The sequence below is a fragment of the Talpa europaea genome (genome assembly GCF_964194135.1).
Source record: "Talpa europaea genome assembly, chromosome: 10".
NCBI classification, from domain to species: Eukaryota; Metazoa; Chordata; class Mammalia; order Eulipotyphla; family Talpidae; genus Talpa; species Talpa europaea.
In genome coordinates, this window is record NC_140077.1 from 2273204 (window position 1) to 2294598 (window position 21395).

At 54.6% G+C, this 21395-nt stretch overlaps 1 protein-coding gene across 1 annotated transcript; it reads right to left on the reverse strand.

Moving 5' to 3' along the window:
- Window positions 1-4532: 4532 nt before the first annotated feature.
- Window positions 4533-6042, reverse strand: FOXI2 (forkhead box I2; the record flags this gene model as incomplete). The annotated part of the gene is made up of 2 exons (XM_084244526.1): window positions 4533-4966; window positions 5556-6042. 2 exons carry the CDS (start codon window positions 6040-6042, stop codon window positions 4533-4535), a joined length of 921 nt encoding a protein of 306 aa, XP_084100652.1.
- Window positions 6043-21395: the final 15353 nt, after the last annotated feature.

Below are 21395 nucleotides of genomic sequence, written 5' to 3' on the forward strand. Positions count from 1 at the left end.
CAGTTCCCCACCAGCGCCTTCTTCACGCCTCCTCTTTCAACACCTGCTGGGCCCTCCCTGGGTCTTCCCGTCCTCCCTCCTCACCCACGCCCCTCACCCTCCGCAGGTGAGCTCACCTTTGCCTCTCAGGAGCCTCCTGCAGGCGCCCAGCCCCACCCTCCCCACGCACTCAGCCTTCTGCTTCCCGCGTACTCCCCGCCCGCCCTGGCCCTCTCTCCACCTGGCGCTTTCCCTCCCTGCGAGTCCTCACTGCTCTGGGCTCCCCGGCCTGCTCGCGCCTTCTCTCTGCTTCTCTCATGGTTCTTCTCGTTCGTTCTTCTTCTCTCGGCTTCTGCTGGCATCCCCGTGACGCCGCCCTTACAAGCCCCGTCTCAGCCCAGGTGAAGCCCATCGACCTACGCCCACACCCACTCCGGGTGCCGCCACCAGGCGTGTGTTCGGGACCGCAGGGATCCGTCACCCGTCCTCATGGCCGAGGGCAGAACAGCCTGATGCTTTTTACCTTCCCCTCCACATGGAAACACCCGTCTTACTAGTTATTGCATGAATCTCATTCATATGCTATAAATAAATCTCATTTTAACTTTGTGCCCACAATGAAGGCATAGATGTTGTAGGGTAAGGAAAAATGTCAGGCTTTTCTGCCCTCCCGCCATCAGGATGGATGATGGATCCCTGTGGTCCTGAATGCATGCCTGATGGCGGCACCTGGAGCAGGGCGTGGGCCTAGGTAGATGGGATTCACCTGGGCTGAGACTGGGCTTTTAAGGGCGGCGTCACGGGGACGCCAGCAGCCGCAGAAGCTGAGAGAGAAGCCAAAAGAGAAGAAGCCCGAAGCAGAAGCAGAGAAGGCCAGAGAGCCCAGATAGAGTGAAGATTTGCTGGGGGCTGGGAGGACTGCCAGCCTCCCAGCCCCCCAGCCAGCACCCCTGCCTGCCACGTACCCGCTGAACCCCAATAAAAGACCTGCAAAAACCCACTGAGGACTCTGACTCCTCCTTTACCCGGTCTGCATGGAATCAGAAAACCTGCACTGTGTCCTGTCCTGCCCTTTACAGATGTGATCTGTCCTCACACACGTGCACATTCAGACCCTGAAGAAGAAGCATTTCTGCCAGGAATGAAAAAATCTTAACATGAAAGTACTTCGGTGGAGATTCCTCTATGTCTGATGGTTCTTACACTCTCGCATGCGCTTTGCCTATGAAGCAGCCACTGCGGGAAGAGGCCACAGCCACCCCACACCTCCAGGGGCAGGAGAGCCGGGTGGGAATTGTTTCTTTAAAAGCTTGCCCTCCTTTTTATAACTACTTTGTGTTCTGTTACTTAAGTAACTCAGCAAATGCTCTTCGTTCCCCCCAATTAAATATATGGTGTGATTTCTTCTTTTTAACAGAAATTTCAAGAGAGACTAAGTCAAAAGAGGCCTTGTCAGTCAGGCAGACTTGTTCCCCAGGGACACAAAGAGGCACCAGGAATGACACTCCCCACTTAACAAGCACCTGGAAACAGAAACCTGTCATTAAAGTATTAATTCTGCTCGGCCAGAAGCCCATCTCCTCCAAGCCCACCTGCCCTCAGGCTTCTCCGGGTAAAGTGAGCAGCAGCGGAAGAGCCAAGTGCCGGCTCAGTGAAATGCAGCAGGTGCAGGAGTTAATGCACGCCTGGGGCAGAGTGGGGGTGCCCGAGCCTGCCTGCAGGAGGCCAGGGTGGGGGGAGGGAGGGGGTGGCTGGAGGGATTAGGGCCTGAAGACCGATGACCCGGGACCTTCCCAAAGCTGCTGGAAGTGTCTATTGCAATCACCTCCTCGCCTCATATTTTAGTCCCATTAAACGCAGACCCCGGGGAAAGAACCCAGATGCAAGCCAGGCAGATCCGTCCTGACTTCTGGGGAGCTCAGCCTTGTTCTGGATGAGATTTGCATCCTGGAAGGGCTACCTGGGAAAGTACCAGGCATTGCTGGCAAAGCAGGAGCTGTGCCTTGATAGGGGCACCAAAGTGTGGCTGCAAGTCTCAGCCCAGGGGCTGCAGGAGCAGAGCTGGGGGAGGGGCACCCGGCTCAGATCCTGCCTTCCTTCCCTCTCTTCTCTCTTTCCAGAGATGTGGGGGGTGGGGTTGGGGTGGGGGGTGAGAGGACTCACCAGAGACAGAACAGGCAGCTGTACTGAAATCCACTGCTGAGGGGAGCGGCGGGGAGACAGGAGAGGTCTGCTGTGCCATGTGGGTAGCTCCCTGGCCGGGGATCACACTCGGGCTGCTGCGGTGACAGCCGAGACTAACCCCTAGGCCACTGGGGAGGCCCTCACTGGGATTCTAGATGTCAGACAAAGCCTCCTGAAAAGGCAGGTCTCTTTAGGACATGAAGGATGACCTGGGAGGCTGGGACATCCAGGGCAGAGTGTGTGTGTGTGTGTGTGTGTGTGTGTGCGCGCACGTAGGTGCATTTACGAGTATGGGTCACAGGTGACAGGTAGCTTATCTCCCAGGAGTGCTTTCGAGCTCTTTGATATGATTCTGAGTCGCTTAGCCTCTGACTCCACTTTCCTATCGATTCAGTTTCCTGTTTCACCCAAGAGTTAAATAATTACGGTGACGTCTCTGAATGGATGATGCTGATGGCAACAGATGCCACGAGGACATTCAGGATTATAGTTGGACAGTAAGAGCTCAAGGCAGCTTAGCTAAAATGCACAACTCATGTTCATTACAAACACACTCAATGTTTAATCAACATACGACACAAACTCAGCTCTCCAAACCCAACGTTCCCTTTGGAAAAGTCACTAAACTTTAAAAAAACACTTTTAACAAAGTTTCGAGTTTTCATCCCAAAGAGTTCTTAGCGTGGGGATTTCTTTTCATTCAATGGCCACAGGCCTCCGGGGAGGTCTAATGTTCTTCACTGTACACTTTGGTCTACGGTCACCTGCAAACGCCACCACTCTGCGCCGACGGAAGGAATCCCCACTGACATGGTGCTTGGCGGTTTCACAGGAGGTTTGCGTGTGTTGGCCCTATATTTGGAATTATTCAAAGCATCGTACGGCTTTCTCAGATGGACTGAATAGCTGGCTCATGGGCCTGTCCATCCCACAGAGACTCCCCTTTTGCAAGACCTTACAATTATTTAAAAAATCATTTAGAATTTTCTATGCACTTTACTACTTCCTGGGCAGCAAAGAGACAGAGAGGCGGCGCTGGGGCACCCTGCACCCCAGGATGGGGCTCTCAGCCCAGGGGGAGGTCGTGACTGGCCTCCTTGCAACAGCACCCAGGGTGGCCAAGAGGGTCAGTCCCTAGGTAGCCTGTGATGGCAACTGAGGCCAAGTTCCCCAAGTGTGGGTAGGGCAAAGTATTTAAGTATAAACTGATTACAAGCCGCTTTGCTGTTCAGTTATTTTGATGTCTGCAGTTTCTTTCTTCTGGGAAAATATTTCTTTGGGGTAACGAGAAGGGGGTTCTAAGCTGACTGCACCGGGCACCAGGCCCAGGGAGGATCCTGACCCTCTTCCCCCCGCAAAAGCCCTGCACTGCTAGAATTACTTTGAACCCATGAAGACCCAGCCACGAGATGCGGCCATCACCTACGACTGGCGTGGAACTTGAGTGGGGAACACTTTCAACCCTAAGTTGGCATCTTGGTCAAACCAACCAAAAGCTGAAAAAAACACATACGCCTGCAAGCCCCCTCTATGGGGGTCTGCTTGTTTTTGGCATTTTAGTCAAGAGCTACAAGTCTTTTCTTCATAAGATAAGGATTTTTTTTTCCTCTTCTGGCCCTCTCTGGTATTGCATTTGAGGAGCGTTTTCCCAAGAGACTGGGCCGGCTGCACGATCGGGCGAGCCACCCGGTGTCACAGGCGGAACTGCGCCTTCCCTGCTTTTGGGGTAGGTGGGGGCAGTGGGGGTGCAGTGCTCCAGAGAAGACAGTGTCCAGGGCCACCAGGGTACAAACTCACCCCAACTCCTGGTGGTTCTATCCCCGCCCCCTCTCTCCGCCCTCCCAAGTCTGCCTCTCTGTTCCTCTGACCTTTCTTGCAGTCTTGAGAAAGTGGCTTCTTCTACCCCGACCATGGCTGCAAACTCCAGGGCTGGGTGGAGGAAGCTACCTGCCCCCCTGGGCTGCCCTGAACCCCACAGACCTCCTTGGGGTACCAAGGAGAAGTCCTGGGTCACCTGCTGGGCTGGGTGAGGAAGGAGTCGGCCCAGAGGGGCCAGGCCATCCTAAGCTCAGCTGTCTGCCACCAGCAGGAGAAGGCGCTTCAGGCCAGGCTGAGCGCCCTGCAAAGCACCAGGGCCGAGCAAGAGCCAGCCGCCCCTCTAATGCCAGGGAGAGCATGGACTCCAGGTCCAGGGGAACTAGAAGTGGGTGGGACAGGGAGCTTCCATTCACCCCATCCGAAAGGTCGCCTGGGTGAGGGGTGCAGGACGGGCGGGACTCCCGAGGGGCGCTGCTCACTCAGTTCCCTGCCCCAGGGCGTGCCCGGGACTGTCGCCAGGACTGTCCTCTGGGCAGGGCGCTCTGACCTCTTCACACTTCGGTCCCTTCCCGGCTGTAAACGACGTGACCGAGGCGGAAACCAGCGGCCGACGGTGGGTGCCCGGCGGCGAAGGCAGGCGTGGGGCCGGGGCCCTGGGGGCTGTGGACGGCGACCGCCGCGGGCCTCCCGAAGGACATGTCGCTGGGCAGCCCCCCGGGGACGGCGCCGAGGCCGCCGGCCAGCGCGCCCATGGCGGAGGCGAAGCTGGAGAAGCAGGTGGCTGCCGCGGGCGCGGGCGGCGAGGGCGGGGGGTCGCGGCAGGCTGCGTCCTGGGCCTCCGGCTCCTGCTCCAGGGCTCCTGCCTGGCTCCATGCTCTTGGGGGTGCCGCGCCCCCCTCGGCCCTGCGCTTCCTCCTCCTCCTGAAGTTCCCGTTGTCGAACATCTTCTCGCAGTTGGGGTCCAGGGTCCAGTAATTGCCTTTCCCTGCGGGGGAAGAGAGGATCCAGCTCAGAAACCTGGGATTGGAGGGCGCAGGGCGTGCACGCGAGGAGAGACCCCCGACCCCCAGGACGTCAGCCATCGCCCCCCAACAGCGGGGTGTCACTTGTCCAGGGCCGACCATCACCGCCACACCTGGAATAATGTGGTCACCCCAGAAAGGCCAGGGAAGGGCGGCCCGGGAGTCCCGAGCCCCGCGCTGGTGCAGACCTGAGTGGGGGGGCGCACGCAGAGCCGGCCAGAGCAGGCCCCGCGCCCCTCGGGGCGCCCATAGGCAGACCCCAGCGCTTCCCACAGCCGCATCGCCCCTGCCTCCCCGCGTTACAGCAAAGGACACGGAGGCGCCGAGAAACGAACCCCAGCGTGGCGCCGCTGGTCCGGGCTCCAGCGCGGGGTGTGCGCACAGAGGCTGGAACCCGGGGCCACGGGCGGAATCGGGGCTCCCGCAGCGCCGGGGGAGGCGGCCTGCTCCCGGCGCGTCTCTCCAGCCCGGCCTCGGCCCCGGCCCCGGGTTGGGGCCTCTGCGGGGCAGGGAGCGGCTGGCGCTGGGGGCTGGACGGCGCCCGCCCCTTACCTGGGTCGTCCTCCTGCCGGGGCACCTTCTTGAAGCAGTCGTTGAGCGACAGGTTGTGGCGGATGGAGTTCTGCCAGCCCGCCGCGCTGCGCGCGTAGAAGGGGAAGTTGCCGGCCACGTACTGGTAGATCTGGCTGAGGGTCAGCCGGCGCCGCGGCGCGCTCTGGATGGCCATGGCGATGAGCGCCGAGTACGAGTAGGGCGGCCGCACCAGCCGCAGCAGCTCCTGCGGGCCGGGGAGGCTCAGCCAGGCGAGGTCGGCGCCCGCCGGGCCGCCCGCGGCGCCCAGCAGCGGGCCGGGGCCGGGGCTCAGGAAGGGCGCGGGCGCGCAGGGCGCGGGGCCGAGCGGGGGCGCGTCGGGCCACAGGCGGGAGCCGACGGCCGCGGCGCCCAGGTCGGCGCGCGAGTAGGGCGCGGGGAGCGGGGACGCCCCGGCCGGGCTGTGCGGCGTCGGGCCGCCCCCGGGGCGCTCGCAGTACGCGGCCATGTCCCGCCGCTGAAGTTCCCCCGCGACCCGCCCGGCTTGGCCGGCTGCGCGCCCAGATGCGGCTCCGGGCCCGCCCCTGCTCTTTAAATGCCGGCGGCAGAGCCTCGAGGGGGTGGCCGCGCTGACCCCCTCCCCCGGCAGCCGCGGAGGAGCCTCGTCTCGTCCCGCCCCGTCAGCTTTCTGCCCCGCCCTGGTTTCAAAGCGCCCCTGGGCGCAGGCCGCTCCGTGCGCCCCCACCGGGACCCGAGCCCGAGCCGCGGGAGCTGCTGCCCTCAGTGCCCCGGTCCCGGGGCTTGCACCGGCCCTGACCTCGCGGGGTTTTTGCACACCACAGCCCGGGCTCTGAGCACGGCAGGCGCTCGGCGCGCGCCTGCCCCCAAAGTTGTGGCGGAGCCTGAGCTAAGCACAGCTTCTTGCTGGCCCACGGGGATCCTGGCCTGCGGGATCTGGAACTTTCTAGCTTTTTTTTTTTTTCAAATCAGAATCTAGTGCAGCCTGGGCCTCCCTGGTGGCGCAAGGGGTTGAGCACAGCACGATGAAGCTGTCCACAGCCTCTGCAGCACGAGTTCGATCCCCGGGCAGGGAGCTACCCACATGGCGCAGCAGACCCCTCCTGTCTCCCCGCTGCTCCCCTCAGCAGTGTATTTCAGTGTATCTATCTGTTCTGCTCCCCGCTCTGTCTCTGGTGAATCCTCTCACCCCCCACATCTCTGACCTGTGCCCCAGCTCTTGTATGCATAAATAAATAAATCTTAAAAAAAAAAAAAGAATCTAGTGCACGTGTGAGCGTTCTCAGGTACTGTCATGTCTCTCCAGCGTCTTTTTTTCTAGAACATCCTCTGCCTCTCCCTGTCCCAAGCTCATTTTCCTTGGGGAATTTGTCCTGAGACCCCTCAGAAGATGCCCAAAACTACGGATCGTGCCGAATTCCATATACACTTTGTAATATTTTCCTATGCATATATACCTGTGATAAAGTTTAATTTATAAATTAGGTGCCTTGAAAGATCAATAGTGATAACTAATAATACAAAAAAGTAAAATAACAGACAGTAACCCTCGGAGTCACTCTTGGGCGGGGCATCTAGTTCAGAGGGTGCTTCCGCCCTTGTTTTTTGAGGAGGCTCCATACTGTCTTCTGCAGCAACTGCACCAGTTTACACCCCGTCTCAGTGTGGGGGCCCCTTTCTCCACACCTTCACCAACACCTGCTGTTCCTCGTCTCTTTGGTAACCATGTTGTGGCCACTGTGAGGTGACATTGGGGTTTTGATTTGCCTTCCCCTGATGCTCCATAGGGATGAGCACCTTTACCTGTGCCAGGTCCACTTGGGCTTGAACTCTGGCCTCCCCAATCACTGTGCGGTCCTGTGTGGCTAAGCGGAACCCTCATGTCCCCCCTCTCCCACTGTGACAGCAACTCCCGCGCATCCTCCCCTCCCGGTGGGGGTAAAATGGAATACGGCACTTTGCCCATTTCCTGGCAAATACATGTTATTAGGGGGGCATTTTATAAGGGCACCTCTTCCTTCACTAGTCTTTTTCCCCAATTATTTTATAATAAGCAGGCTTGTGGCTATTGTATGGATAAATAGCAAACCCCAGAAAACTGGGAATGAAGTCGGGGAGGCCAAGAAGACCCCTCTTGGGGGAGTTCCCCCCCAAGTCTCCAGAGTCCAGTCCTTAATGGTGTGGCTGCAGTGCCATCTAGCGGGTGCTCGGCGTCTGTGTCCCCCAGCGGACCCCTGATGAGGACAACCCTAACTCAGGGGCCCCCGGGGAACAGGAATTTGCTGCTGCTCCTGGGGAAGGTCTGTGGTAAGCAGTCACACAGCCCGAGGGAAGAAATACTGAGAATTCAGCGTCATCAATAAAGATGCTTTTGAATGAAAAATTTCAAAGGCTATAACCTTTGCTCCCTAATGGAAATTTGCCCGGAGGAGGTAGGTTGGTCTTTTTTTTCTTTCCTCTCTTTGTTTTGTTGAAGTATTTTTTTATTTAATATATTTTATTTTATATAATTCTTACATCATTTTTCATTTTTGCACAATGTACGCATTTCCTCTCTCCCTCCGCCCCCCACTGTGTCTCTGGTTTAGAGTTGCTTGTTGATTTTGATTTTTTCTTTATTATAATTAGTCTTTTTCCTGGTCCCTTGTTGCATCCATATTTGTGTTAAAAGTTCTAGAGGCTGCTTTCCTGAGAATTGCATAGAATCATCTTCAACAGTGTAGTGAATACCTAGGGCTTTTTTTCTTTTCTTTTTTTTTTTTTTTTGAGAGAAAGGCGTGTTGTGGTGAGACACCATGCCCATGAGTAGCCGGGTGTGCACTATTTCCCCCTGAGCCAGGAATGTCACAGTGTACCTGAGATGAGTGGAGGATAAACACGTCTAAGACTGTATCAAGACCTCTTCTCTGGATCAATTCATTACTGTTCTCTTGTAAGTATTACTGCCATGTCTACTGAAATGCCCACAAATCAGATGCCTCACTTGGCAAATATCCAGAGTGAACTCATCCACGCCACCAGCTTCTGGAAGGCTCCAGTACCTGCAGAACCCCAGTCGGCCCGACCACCCTCCCAGCCTCTGGGCACTGCCCCCCTTCTTGGAGGGCCCATAACAACGGATGAGCTGTGCCTGGCTTTGATAAAGGTGAATATATATAAAGTTTTAAATTAAAGGCAATCATTCCTATGCACTGTTTTGTGTCTAGATACTTCATTCAACATTAAAAACCATCCATTCTTGGGCCTCCTCTGGTGGCGCAGGTGGTAGAGCGCGGCGCTGTGAAGCTGTCCGCAGCCTCTGCAGTGCCGGTTCTATCCCGGCCGGCCGGCGAGGGTCCCACAGGGCACAGCAGACCTCTCCTGACTCGCCCACTGCTCCCCTCAGCAGTGTATTTCGTCCATCTGCCTGTTCTGTTCCCCACTCTGTCTCTGGTGAATCCTCTCACCCTCCTGTGTATCTGGCCTGTACCCGGGTTCTTGTATAAATAAATAAATTAAAAAAAAATCCATTCTTATCCTTGTAAGTACTCACAGCTCATTCATTTTTTTCATCTGTGATATACTCCATTGTGTGACCATCCCATAGTTTATCTCCATTTCTCTTATTAGTGGATATTCCTGTCGTTTCCAGCACTTGGCTATTGCAGGGCTGCTGGACATCCTACCCAAATCTTTTGGTGACGATACATGTGACTTTCTAGGAGTAGAATTACTTGCCTTGTCATAGAAAACGAACATGATTAGATTTCTTAGACAATGGAAATGTTCTAAAGTGGTCACACCAGGTCACAGACCAGTGCCTTCTCTTTGGCTCTTGCTGTGTCTTTCTGATACACACACCTTGGGTGTGTGGTTAGTACAAGGCTTTGTCTTCGGGATGTAGCAGTGAAGTGTCCTGCCCAGACCCTGCACAGTTTGATTGGCAGTGGGATCTGTTTTGCTGGATGGTGTCACTGAATTTCCAATTTCTGACATTTTAGTCACCGAGAGCTCCTATTTCTGAAACTAGAGCTTCTTTTTATAGCCTGCACAGCCGTCTAACAGAGCCCCAGAATCCAGGTTCTGGGGGAAAGTTTTTTCAACATAAGAACAAGAACTTTAGCAAAAGGGAATTGCAAGACTCGAGAGTCTAGAGGCAAATGTCTTCAGGACATAACTCACAGCCGTTGTCCCTTCAGCACAAGGGAGAATGAGAGGGAGCACGTTTCTGGCAGACCCCTCCCTGCAGTGGTGGGGTGCTGTTCCTGCAACAGAGGGAACCCCTCTGTTGCAGGAACCTAGGGTTTGGGATGACCTAGTCTTGAGCCCTTCTCCACCGAGACGTGTAACCAGTCAGTTTGTAGGATGTAGTAACTTGCTCCCAGCAACATGTTAAATCTAAAGCTTTCTAAGGATCATCAAAATTTAAAATTACCATAAAATTACAAGCCCTATAAGCACCTGAGGGTCCTATTCTTAGCATTGCCTGCATCCCCATCCCTGCCATAGCCATCAGCTCCTTTGTCCCTGCTTATCTAAGCTTTAAAACCTGTGAAAAGTTCCAGTCTTTGCAGGACGATTACTGAACAATTACCGAAAGCAGCTATCTGCCTATTCCTATAAAATAATGGGCCTACATACCCATTAGATCAAGACCTCCCCGAGATAAGACTCAAAAATTGTTTCACCGTATTAAGTTCCAGGAGAATAATTGCATGTGGGAACCAAAAATCTGCCAGCTGGGTATCTGTAACCTTCTATTAGGGAGAGGTGTAATTCCCAGACGCTCGTGTGTCATGGAAGAGAAAATGAGCAGAGACAACCCCCCTTGTGCTTCCTCTGATTCCCCTGCAGGGCACAGCAGGCATGGAGTGGGGGACACCTTCAGTGTCAAGGAAGCAGCTGACACCCCTCCCCAGCACTTAATATCCCAGTTGGGTACTCTGGGGAGTCATAAAGGCATTTTGCCCTGATGGGATGTTCCCTCCGCCAAGCCGATTCAGCCCCAGGTAACCTGAGCTCAAGATACTTTAATTGATGGCGCAGAGGCCCTGAGAACGAGATTTGAGGTGGATGCGCCGAAAACAGCGCTGCTGCAGCAGACACCCCAGATGGCCAGACGCCACTTTTCAACAGTTCATCACTCAAGGGGGTGAAGCCATCAGGATTCTCAGCAAGTCAAAGCAAGATGGAGACAAAAGTCCTTTCAAGAAGTTCCTTGGGGTTTAGAAAGTGCCTTGAAGGAATCCTGGTTTATTTTCCCATTACCTTCCTTTAAGACCCAAGATGATCAAGTTACTAATTACAAAGGACAGCTCCGGCCTGGAAGGACACAGCCACCTTTGAACCCGGGCCCTGAACTTCCTGCCACGCGCACGGCGGTGCTTTGCCGGTGGCTCCAGCAGCAGGACCTCCTGATGACGTCTCCCACCTCCGAAACAAGCACCCACAAGGTTTTATCCCGTAACAGCTTCATTCCTAGAAGACCCAAGGCCCCAGGCTCCGTCTCTGCGTCAGCCGGGTGGGAGAGCCCCGCTTGGCTCCTGGTGCAATGCTGTCTCCGAAGCGCAGCCTCTGCCCTCGGAGTTGTGCCGCACAGCAACTCATCCCATGGCTGTCACAGGCCAGCCTGGACCTGTCTGGCTCTGCTATTGTCTCTGTGTCACTGAGAAGCCCACCTGCTGCAAAAGTCTGTGGCCACCGGAGCTCCCAACAGAGGGTCGTGGCCCTGCCTGTCCCCTACCCCTTGTAAGACGTGGCGACACAGAGCGGTTTTCATAAAAACTCTCCGCTTATTCAGGGCCTGTTACTTCTGCACACTGTACTTTAAAGAGGGGTCCATAAATATTGTACCCTTCCTTTAAATACTCACTTATTTTTTTAATAGAAAAAAGATTTCAAGACGCGTGCCACTGTGATTTCCCAGCGGATAAATGGGCGCGAAATTCCCATGCCCGATGACGATGTCATCAGAAGGCATTTTATGCATTTAAAGACAAGTGTTAAAATATATTTTTGCAAGGATTAGTCGTGTTAGATAAAATGATTTAAGAGAAAAACGCCTGTGATCATTCTTCCGGTACGGAACGATTGCTTTTTCCCTTGGACTGAAATCATCGGAGGGTAATTTAAATGGAGTTGGTCAAAATTCACTCTTTTCTAAAATCGTGTTTCTAAAAATGTCCTGTATACTTTTCCAGAATAGAGTGGCTTTATGTTGTTGATTGATTCCTTGATGGAAAGCATGATTTTAAAGAAGTAAAATAACCTAAACTATTAATGCCCTTCACTCTCTGTCGCTGGCGGCCGTGGAGACATCTATATTGATGTGAACCTTCCAGGGGCGCGGACGAGCCTAATTTCAGACCTATCAACCCTGACAGCTCCTTTTTAATCAAGTGGATCGGAGCAGATATGCAGACAGAAGAGTCAGGAGCAAAGAACTCACAGTTTGGAAGTCACGTCCGCGCTGAGATCGCTGGAGAGGCGCATGGGTCTGTCAGTCAGTCATTACGCACTGATCCCAGAAATCTGTGGTTTTATTAAAATTGAGGAGCGCGGGTCTGTGTGGAGGGGGGGGCCTGTGAATGGCTTATTTGTAAATGTCAGCCTGAGAGCGGAGCCCCTCACGGAGTCCCTGGGCTTGGCTGTCCGTGGGGTCCGGCGCCCGTGGGCGCGGGGAGGGGCCCGCTGAGAGCAAATGAAATCTTTGGCAGCCGAGACGCGTCTCTCCAAAACTCCCTGCAGAGCCTGTGAAACCAGGACTCCTCCTGCGCCCCGAGTCAAGCTCCTTGAACCCCCGGGGTGGTCAGGCAGTTGACCTTGAAGTCCACGGGGTGCAGGTGGGAGCCCAAAGGCCCCTCCTAGGAAGCCCGGGAGGCGGAGGCGCCCACGGCGCGCGCCCGGACACCCCGCGGGGGCGCAGCCGGGTCTGCGGAGCCCGAGCTTCCCGTCTGGGCGCGGACAGGACACTCGGGGCCGTGGCCAGAGGGGTCCCCGCTGAGTCCCGCGTCCCCCGGAGCCCCCCGCCCGGGGCGCGGGCGCTGCGGGCACCGTCTCCGCCGGGCAGGGTGTGCGCGGCCCCCCGCGAGGAGGCGCTCGGGGAGCTCCTCCCGCAGAGCCCTGGCGCCCGCGGTCCACGCTGCGCCCCAGACGGAGCCGGACTCACAGCAGGGGAGAGGCGGGAGGGGCTGCCGGGTCGGGCCGGGCAGCAGGACAGGCCCAGGGGCGCCCACGGACCAGCCGCTCCCCCAGGCTCCTGCGAGGCCCAGGCCACTCGGCGGGCACGCGCGGCCCCAAGTCCCCAAGTCCTCCCGCGCGCCCGGCCCAAATGGCCCGGCGGGCCTCGCCAGCCGCGCCCCTTCACGCCACCAGCGAGGGCTGCGGAGAGCGCCGGCCTCTGGGGTGCAGAGCCTGGGAGATCCGGGGCCCGCGAGTGTCCCTGGGTCAGAATTGCCCGTTTCTTGCGTTTCGTCGCTGAGCCCGGCGCGTGCGGAGCTCACCTGTGGCGCAGGTGCCGGCCCTGGGGGCTCCTCCTCCGGCAGTGGGGCCCACCAGGGCGCTCGCGCAGGCCGCCAGGGGGTGGCTCGTCCTCTGTCTTCTCCTCTGCCCTCCCCTGCCCTCCCCTCTCCTCCCCTGCCCTCCCCTCTCCTCCCCTGCCCTCCCCTGCCCTCCCCTCCCCTCCTCTGCCCTCCCCTGCCCTCCCCTGCCCTCCCCTGCCCTCCCCTGCCCTCCCTTGCCCTCCCCTCCCCTGCCCTCCCCTCCCCTCCCCTCCCCTCCTCTGCCCTCCCCTGCCCTCCCTTGCCCTCCCCTCCCCTGCCCTGCCCTCCCTTGCCCTCCCCTCCCCTCCCCTGCCCTCCCTTGCCCTCCCCTCCCCTCCCCTGCCCTCCCCTGCCCTCCCCTCCTCTGCTCTCCCCTGCCCTCTCCCATGTTACTCCCTCCCTCCAAATACACGCACACACACACACACACACACACACACACACACTCATACTTGTGGCCCCGGCACCACCCAGTCTTTCCAGCCACATACAACCTGTTCATCTTCTTACCCCAGTGCCTCCCCGCGGGCAGCGCAGCGCCTGGGGCGGGGGTTGTGGGGTGAGCCGCGATCCCCTATTTCCGGGACGGTGAGGTTCCGGGTGAGGACAGAAAAGCCTGCGTGGCTGGCGGGGAGCCGGGCCTGTGATTTAGGAGGTGGCGAAATCCACTCTCTCCACGGTCCCAGCCTGGATCCTGGTCCTCGTCCTTCAGCGCTGCCCACCTGCCAGGTGTTTTCTGGGCCTAGAATCTGAAGTTCAGTTGTGTTGGGGTGTTGGTGAAACTGTGGAGGATGGCGGTGTGGAAAGCCAGGAAATTTACTTTTGAGTGAAAAATAAAACAATGAAGTGGCAGGTTGAAAGCCACAGTCCGCAAACCTGAACCTGCGCCCGCGCCAGTGGATACACACACGCCACGGAGCCGCCCTCTGCGGGCGCGCAGGTGTCGGGGGCACACCTGGCTGAGGGGTGATGCTTGTTGGTTGGCATTTTGGCTCCTGCCCTCACAGGCCTCAGCGTCCATCACCCCTGCGCAGGGGACGCCTTGGTCAGGTGCTCCTGTGGGCTGATTCCACTTTACTTGCTGGTGTTGAAAACCCAACTTATTTTCTCTTGGGGTTCAGCTTGAATGTAAATTAAAAATATTAAATTCAACAAGAAAAATGGCTTTTATCCCCCTCAGATTTCAAAATCTACTTTTATTTATTTTGTTTGGTTTCTAATTCCTTTGAACTTTCCATGTTTTCACTCAGTCTCTCAAGAAGTAGATTTCATTTAAAAATAAAATTTCTGTGAATGCTGCTAACTAATTGAGCTGTGTCTCTCCCGGCTTCCCTGGGCACTCGGGGGCGGGGGCTGCTTTCGCATCTGGATAAATGTCAGCCGGCAAACATCTTGTGTTGAAGTGAAGCAAAGCCTCCTAAATGCAGACAGAACTCGGGATTGATTTTGAGTCTGTAATCTTTTAAAAAACATTTTTTCTCTTGGATTCTAATTTCTGCACATTTTAGTTGGATTTATAGATTTATAGGGCATTTGTCATGTTCATTTACCTAATGGGTGAATTTAGTATTGGAGCACTGAATTATTTTCAATTGGATTTGGATAACGAGCACTTATTACAACTGAAATATATTACATATGGCTTCATTTTCTGTAATATCAAAATTATTTTTGTTTTATTTAATGTAAGGAATTGAAAAACCTACTTGACGTCCTTTATGGGAGGCGGCTGCCTGGGTGCTCCAGCTCGGGGCCACAGCGTCGTGCTCGCCTCTCTAGGTGCAGGGAGTCCCGGGAGGGAGCCCTTCAGCCGTGGCCTGGGAGGAGCTGGGGGCACCCAGCAGGCGCACGAGCACTCGGTCGGAAACGGGCTGCTGCAGCCAGACCCCCTAAATGTCTGAGACTAAAGTAAAGAAATGAGGAAAAAAGCTTACAGACGCCGACGACTATAGGGTACATTGGAATCTACTCCTCCGTGCAGCTGGCCAGAATAGATGCTACGAGGCCGCGCCTGCTGCAGTGCTGTTCCCGACACCCCGGAGCCGCAAGCGGCCCGAGTGCTCACAGACTGAAGGACAGATAAAGCAGATTCTGCATATCACCAGGATGAACACGATTCAGCTGTAGGAGAGACGAAATCCTGCCATTTACAGCACCACGGATGACTCTGGAGGGGGTGATGCTAAGTGAAAGAAGCCAGACAGAGAAAAGAAGGTCTGTAGGATTTCACCCCCCTGGTGGAGAACGCAGACAGACAGAGGGGTCGCGTAAGACAAAATAAACTTTTGGACTAGAAGACCGATCAGTGGTCCCTGGAAAGGGCGCGGGGAAAGGTTGGGGAAGTCAGAAAGAAGGGACAGGTGTAGGGCCAAGGAAAGAACTGGACTTTCGGTGGCGGCCTTAATAGCGCAGGGAAGCGTGTTGGCCCCCAGGTTTGCACCCCTGAAGCCCACACGGTGTTATAATGCGATGTTACCTGAACTCAGAAAAGTAAAGGTGCTGACATGCTAAATAGAACGCTAGTAATGAGCCGCTTGGGACTGCAACAGCAGCAGAGTGACAGAGGGCCAGACGCAGGAGGAATTTTTAATGTAACACAGCAACCGCTGCAAATCCGTAGGTAAGGAGGGCCGGTTATGGAAAAAACAGCCAAAGTACAGGCTTAACCTTCAGAAAGGAGAGATTTTTACTTATTTCTGACATCATAATCGATTCTAAATAGATTGAAGAATAAAGCATAAAATAATAAAATAAAATGAAATAAAGCTTGAAAAGACTCCAAAGAAAAGAATTTATTTACAATCCTGCAAGGTGGAGAGCGCTAACTCTAAGCAGGGCAGGGAACTCAAAAGTCATGGAGGAAAATTTTATTACTGATAAAATTATGGATAAAATGTCTTGAGAAAAGAAGAAGATAAATGACAAAGTGGGAAGAAATATGTGTGGCGTATTGTCAGGTGGGTGTTGAGAGCTAGCTAGTGAAGTGGATGGATGATGGGTGGGTGGGTGGGTGGGTGGGTGAAGGCTTGGGAGGGTGGGTGGGTGGATGGAGGCATAGGTGAGTGGGTGGGAGGGTACGTGATCAGTAGCCCTGGGCTGCTCTTGCTCCCTGGCCAAGCCCAAGTCGGGCTGAGAGCTCCCACCACCCGAGAGGGCCCCAGTGGGTCCCACAGGGAGACCCATTGTCCCAGGACACGGCTGCAGGTCCTCAGTCTTCAGGTCTCAGGCACAGGCGGGCGCAGGACAGGCTTCTGTGTCCTTCCAGCTGCTTCCTGTCACCCCGATGACCTTCACTGCAATCCGTGACTCCGTCGTGTCGCGCTGGTGCCCTGCAGGGAGACGCAGGGCTCGAGGCGGGACGTGTGTGCAGGATTTACTGTATTCCTGGCACGTCGCGGCCTGTGCCGGCGGAGCCCGTGAGCACCCAGTGTGAGACAGACGCAGACCCGTCAGCGCCCTCAGCCCCACGGGCACCTGCCCCGTGGCTCACCCGCACAGGACTCCCGGGTGCTGAGATGAGCTGAGACAGGGGCGGGAAGGGCAGTTCAACTGTGCACAGAGTGGCCCTGGCCTCGGTCTCCCCAGGATCCAGCACCCAGTTCCCTCTCTCGTGGGCTCAGGGCTTGCTTCCTCCGAGCAAGGTGGCGGCTTCCCAGTGCCAGCCTGAGGTGCCCTTCCCGGGAGCACTTGCAATCAGTGTGTTTCCTGATTACCTTCACCCACCATGAATAATTATTAATGCTATTATTAGACCTAAAATGGAACTAATGAGCAGCCCTCTTAAAAGGCCTCTTATGTTACATATCGGGAGCCTCAAGGTGCTGTTGACATTCGCTGACAGGGCTGGGAGCTCCTGGTGGGCGTGGGGGATGGGAGAGGGGCCAGATTGGGCTGCTGCAGGCAGTGAGTGAGGACCCCGTGCTCGCCGAGCGCGGCAGGTGCCTGGGTTTGTGCTCCACATTTAACCCAACAGGGTGGTGGTGAGTCTGAGGCCGCCCTATAGATAATGTAGGAGAGCAAGCAACCTGAGTCAGTGAGACCCGGCCCGGGGCACAAGGGGAGGTGGTGGCAGGGCTGGCCAGCCAGGCGCAATCCAGAACCTTCCAACAATCTTGCTTGTGAGACTTGAGATTGGCAGCCCACCCCCAGGTCAGACTCCGTGTTCCTGAGAGATCTGCCTCCCGGCCTCACTTCTAGCCTCTCAGTCCCAACAGTCATTGTCTTCTATGTTTCTCCTCCCAACATGACTAAACCACATCGTATTGAAAACACAATTCTTACGGGTTTTGTATTTCAGATAACTCCCAAAGAAGGCCGTGGAATGTCCATTCACAATAGGTCATTGTGGGCCTCCCTGGTGGCACAGGGTTAAAGTCTCAGCACTATGAAGCTGTCCACACGCAGCCTCTGCAGCACGAGTTCGATCCCCAGCCAGGGAGCTACCCACATGGCGCAGCAGACCTCTCCTGTCTCCCCGCTGCTCCCCTCCACAGTGTACTTTAGTAGCTCTGCCTGTTCTGCTCCCCACTCTGTCTCTGGTGAGTCCTCTCACCCCCCACGCCTCTAGCCTATACCTCAGTTCTTATTTGCATAAATAAATAAATCTTTTTAAAAAGTAGGCCATTGTTTAAAGGGGAGGCGTATGAAAACCAAATATTTAAAAATCCTCCTGAAAGGTAAGATTTTTTTATTTAGAGAATTGTGGAGATTGGGGATGGTGCCACTAGTGAGGTGCTCAGGGAACTCTAGCCCAGTAGCCTATTGGGCTGAGAAAGAAGATCCTAATATCGATCGAGCAGCAGAGGGCATCTAGGCAGGGGCTGTCCCGGATCCATTTCACTGGGCCCCTGACCCCGGCTGTGCTTCCTGAGAAGGGCTGCTGGCCTAGTTGTTCTCTCACCGGTGACTCGAGTGTCAGGCAAGGTGTCTGTGCTGTTTTTGGAAGCATTTTCTTTGGAATGACCCAGTGGTTTGTCGAAGACACATACATAACCGAGGAGCCGCAGCAGGCAGACTCCAAGAGGCACAAGAGAATTAATTTTTAGCTCAAATGTTACTGAAAACTTCAGTAGATAAAATTTATACCACAGGCATTTTTATCTGCAAGGGAGTCACAGAGCAGTTGATACATTTTTTTTTATCCCAAGGAAAAATATCTTCAGGAAGAAAAGTCGATGGGTTACATGATTTGAGGCCCATATTTAGAAACTTTCTAATTTTTGTCGTGTAAAACCATTCTCCATCGACTGTTATTTAAAGTGCTTCTTGGGTATGGTAAATAAATTAAGGTTTATTTTCAACTGTACTGTAGATCACAGTGGTAAGTGCCCTAGAGTTCAAAACTTAGCATATAGAGATTCCAAAGCTAAATAACCACTCTTCTCATTAGATTTTTTTTAGTGCCAGAAATAAATATGTTCGTGCCTGATGTCACATTTAATTTGAGGCATTTTTGTGCCTCATTTTCTATTTCCTTGTCAGAACTATGTATCACAGGGCCCTTTTATCCCGATTAGAGCTGGGGAATGACCGAATAAATTCATTCCAAGAAAGAAGATCTATTCTGCTGCGTGTTTTGGAATTACACCTTTTAGCTCGTATTTTACTACATGCTGCAGAGCCAGTCACAAGTCACAAGACACATTGTACTCCAGGGCGTTTTTTGAAGGGAAGAAAGTCAAGGACGTTCCTGGCCAGAAAAATGTTTTTACATGAGGCAGAAGGTGTTTGTGAGGTACCATGGAAACCGCCTTCTCTGGAGCAGCCCCTGCCCTCCAAGCACCTGGCAGCAGCCCTGCCCCTTCCTGCCTGCCCACCACGGGCAGACGGGCCTGGGCCCTGGTTTCTTGCCGGCGGCGGTGCTCCCGGTGGGCCTGCTGCCTGGGGGGAGGCCCACGACGCTGGGAGCAGGAGCTGGACCAAAGGCCTTCAGACTCCATTTCTTCCCTGTCAAGCTGCCTCAAAGCCCAGCACAACAAATGAATTCCAAGGAGTGAAGGAAGATCAATTTTCAGGCCCGTTGAATCTCCGGCCTTTTTGTGGGACCTGCCAGTCCTGCCGGGAGCCCCTGACAGGCTGGGAATGTGCCGCCCGCAGCCTCCCGTCCAGCAGACAGTGATCCGCTTCCGGAAGGGCTCCGGTTGTCTCCGCGGGCTACGCTCTGTCACTGACAACTTGGGCCTGCTTGCAAGTAATTAAAAGATTTCAACCAGTGCAACTTAGGAGGAAGAAGAAGAAATCATCTGAATGCATCGAGTATGAGCAGGCTTGCAGGGCAGGAGCTGGGGCTGTGGGAGGGGTCAGCCTGGAGGATGAAGGACTTCAGAGAGTTCCTAGGGCTTCTCCCCACATCCCGGATGAGGAAGCGACTTGTGGGTTGCACGGCAGTTGGTCTTCCTGACCAGCTACGAACCTTTGCAACACGGACTATGCGGGCTTGTCAAGACTGCATGAAGCAAGGCGTGCTGGAGACCCAGGCAGCAGCACCTGGCGTGTCAAGTCGGAATGAACTAAGCGACTCTCAGTCTCAGTGTTGGGTACGCAATAGGGAATGGCGGAGACTTGAGCAAACTGCAGTGGCCGCGCCCTGACAGCTCTCACCAGCTCCTGGCAACTGTCGCTCTTTCCGTGGCTGGCCCAGGGTGTCCATTCTTCCTTCTTTTCTATAGGAGTCACAGATCTTATGTTTATGTAGAAGTCTGAATTTTAAAATGTCAATAATTTGAGCTTAAAATGTGATGAAAATCAAACAAGAAGCACCAGCAGGCCACGTTCAGCCTGGGACTCCTGGTTGGGTGGGTGAGCGGGACTCGGCCTCAGAAGCTCCTGTCTTCAGGCCTGGTCTCCACCCTCGCCGTTCGCCAGCTGCGGTGAACCTGGCCCGGGAGATGAGTCACAGCCTCCTGGCACCAAGAAGAAAAACTGCTCTGCTCTTCTCAAGCCAAGAGAGCCTGAAGCCAGGAACCCCCAGGAGAGCCAGGCCCCGCTGTGGCGCTGGCATTTCTCAGCCTCTGGAGGTTTTGGTCATTTGTGCTGACCACGGGCAGGGGCTGGCTGGGATCCTAGCTGCGGTGGGCAGCAGCTGTTTCTTGGTGGACTGGGTGTTCCCCGTGCCCCTGGGGTCCTTATACTTTTACGTTAAAATGTTTCTGCATTATGTCAAGGGAAAAAGTGCAGAGAGCAGCCTGCTCCCGAGGGAGAAAGGCCGGCCTGTCCTTCTCCTTGGCCTCGCAAATAAGGAAGTGCCATAGGGATTTTTAAATTATAAAATACCTTTGCATAGTCTACAGATTGGTGCTTGTGTTTCTTCCCTCCAGACAAAAATCAACAAAATAATAAACACAAACCCCCTTCCATGCACCTCTTATCACTGCATGGGGCCTTTTCACCCCTGCCTTTTCTCTCGTGTCCCCTCAGCCGCTGATGTCTAGTGATGTCACCCTGCGTGCCTGGAAATGGTGGTCGACAGCCCTGGGCTCTGGGAGTCGGGTCCTGGCACACCTGGGAGCTGGCGGCCATGGTTGACGCCTTTGCTCACCTTCGCCGGGGGTGAGGACGGGTCGAGAGCCCCGGGTGTTCATTCCACGAGCACCATCAGCCAGCCGTGGCCTTCGTGTCTCTGGGGTTCTTTTCTCCGTGCAGCGGGGGGTCGGACTCGGCGGGACTGAGTGATCGGAGGATGCAGGTGAGTTAGTTCAACTGGAGAGGGGACAATGGCCTCCCTCGGCACCGCGCTCCCAGCCGGCTGAGTCACCGGCGCCGCTGACTTGTGAGTGAGTCGGACAAGTAATTTAATAGGTGCTGATCATCGAGAAGTATAATTTTATCTATGAAAGGTAGATTATATTAACTATTTTATTAACATAACTTTTAAACTAAATCATAGTCTGGCTCCTCTGGTTTACTTTCCAGTTTCTTTCATCATCTTTACGACTTTCTTATGGAGCCTGCCACAAAGTCCCTCTATTTCTTCTATTATTTCCACCAAAACAATTTACATCATTTTATAATGAAACTTCATGTGGATGAAAATTTCACTTCCACAATTCAAAAACAATTATTTCCTTTCCTGTCTATTAGTAATATTTACCCATGTGTGAAACTTCATATGGAGGTGCAGCTGCGTTGAACACTTTATGTTGTGATTTATCGGATGATTATTTAGCAAACAAAATGCTCTCATGCTTTCTCTTCACTTTCACAAATTTCAATGTCAGCGAAATACCTGTTTATTTCCCCAGAATTAACACACCCTAGTTCCTGAAATGTGCCCCGATTGGCGGGTGTGTAGGTGTTTCCCTTGAGGTTATGTCTCTTAACCTCT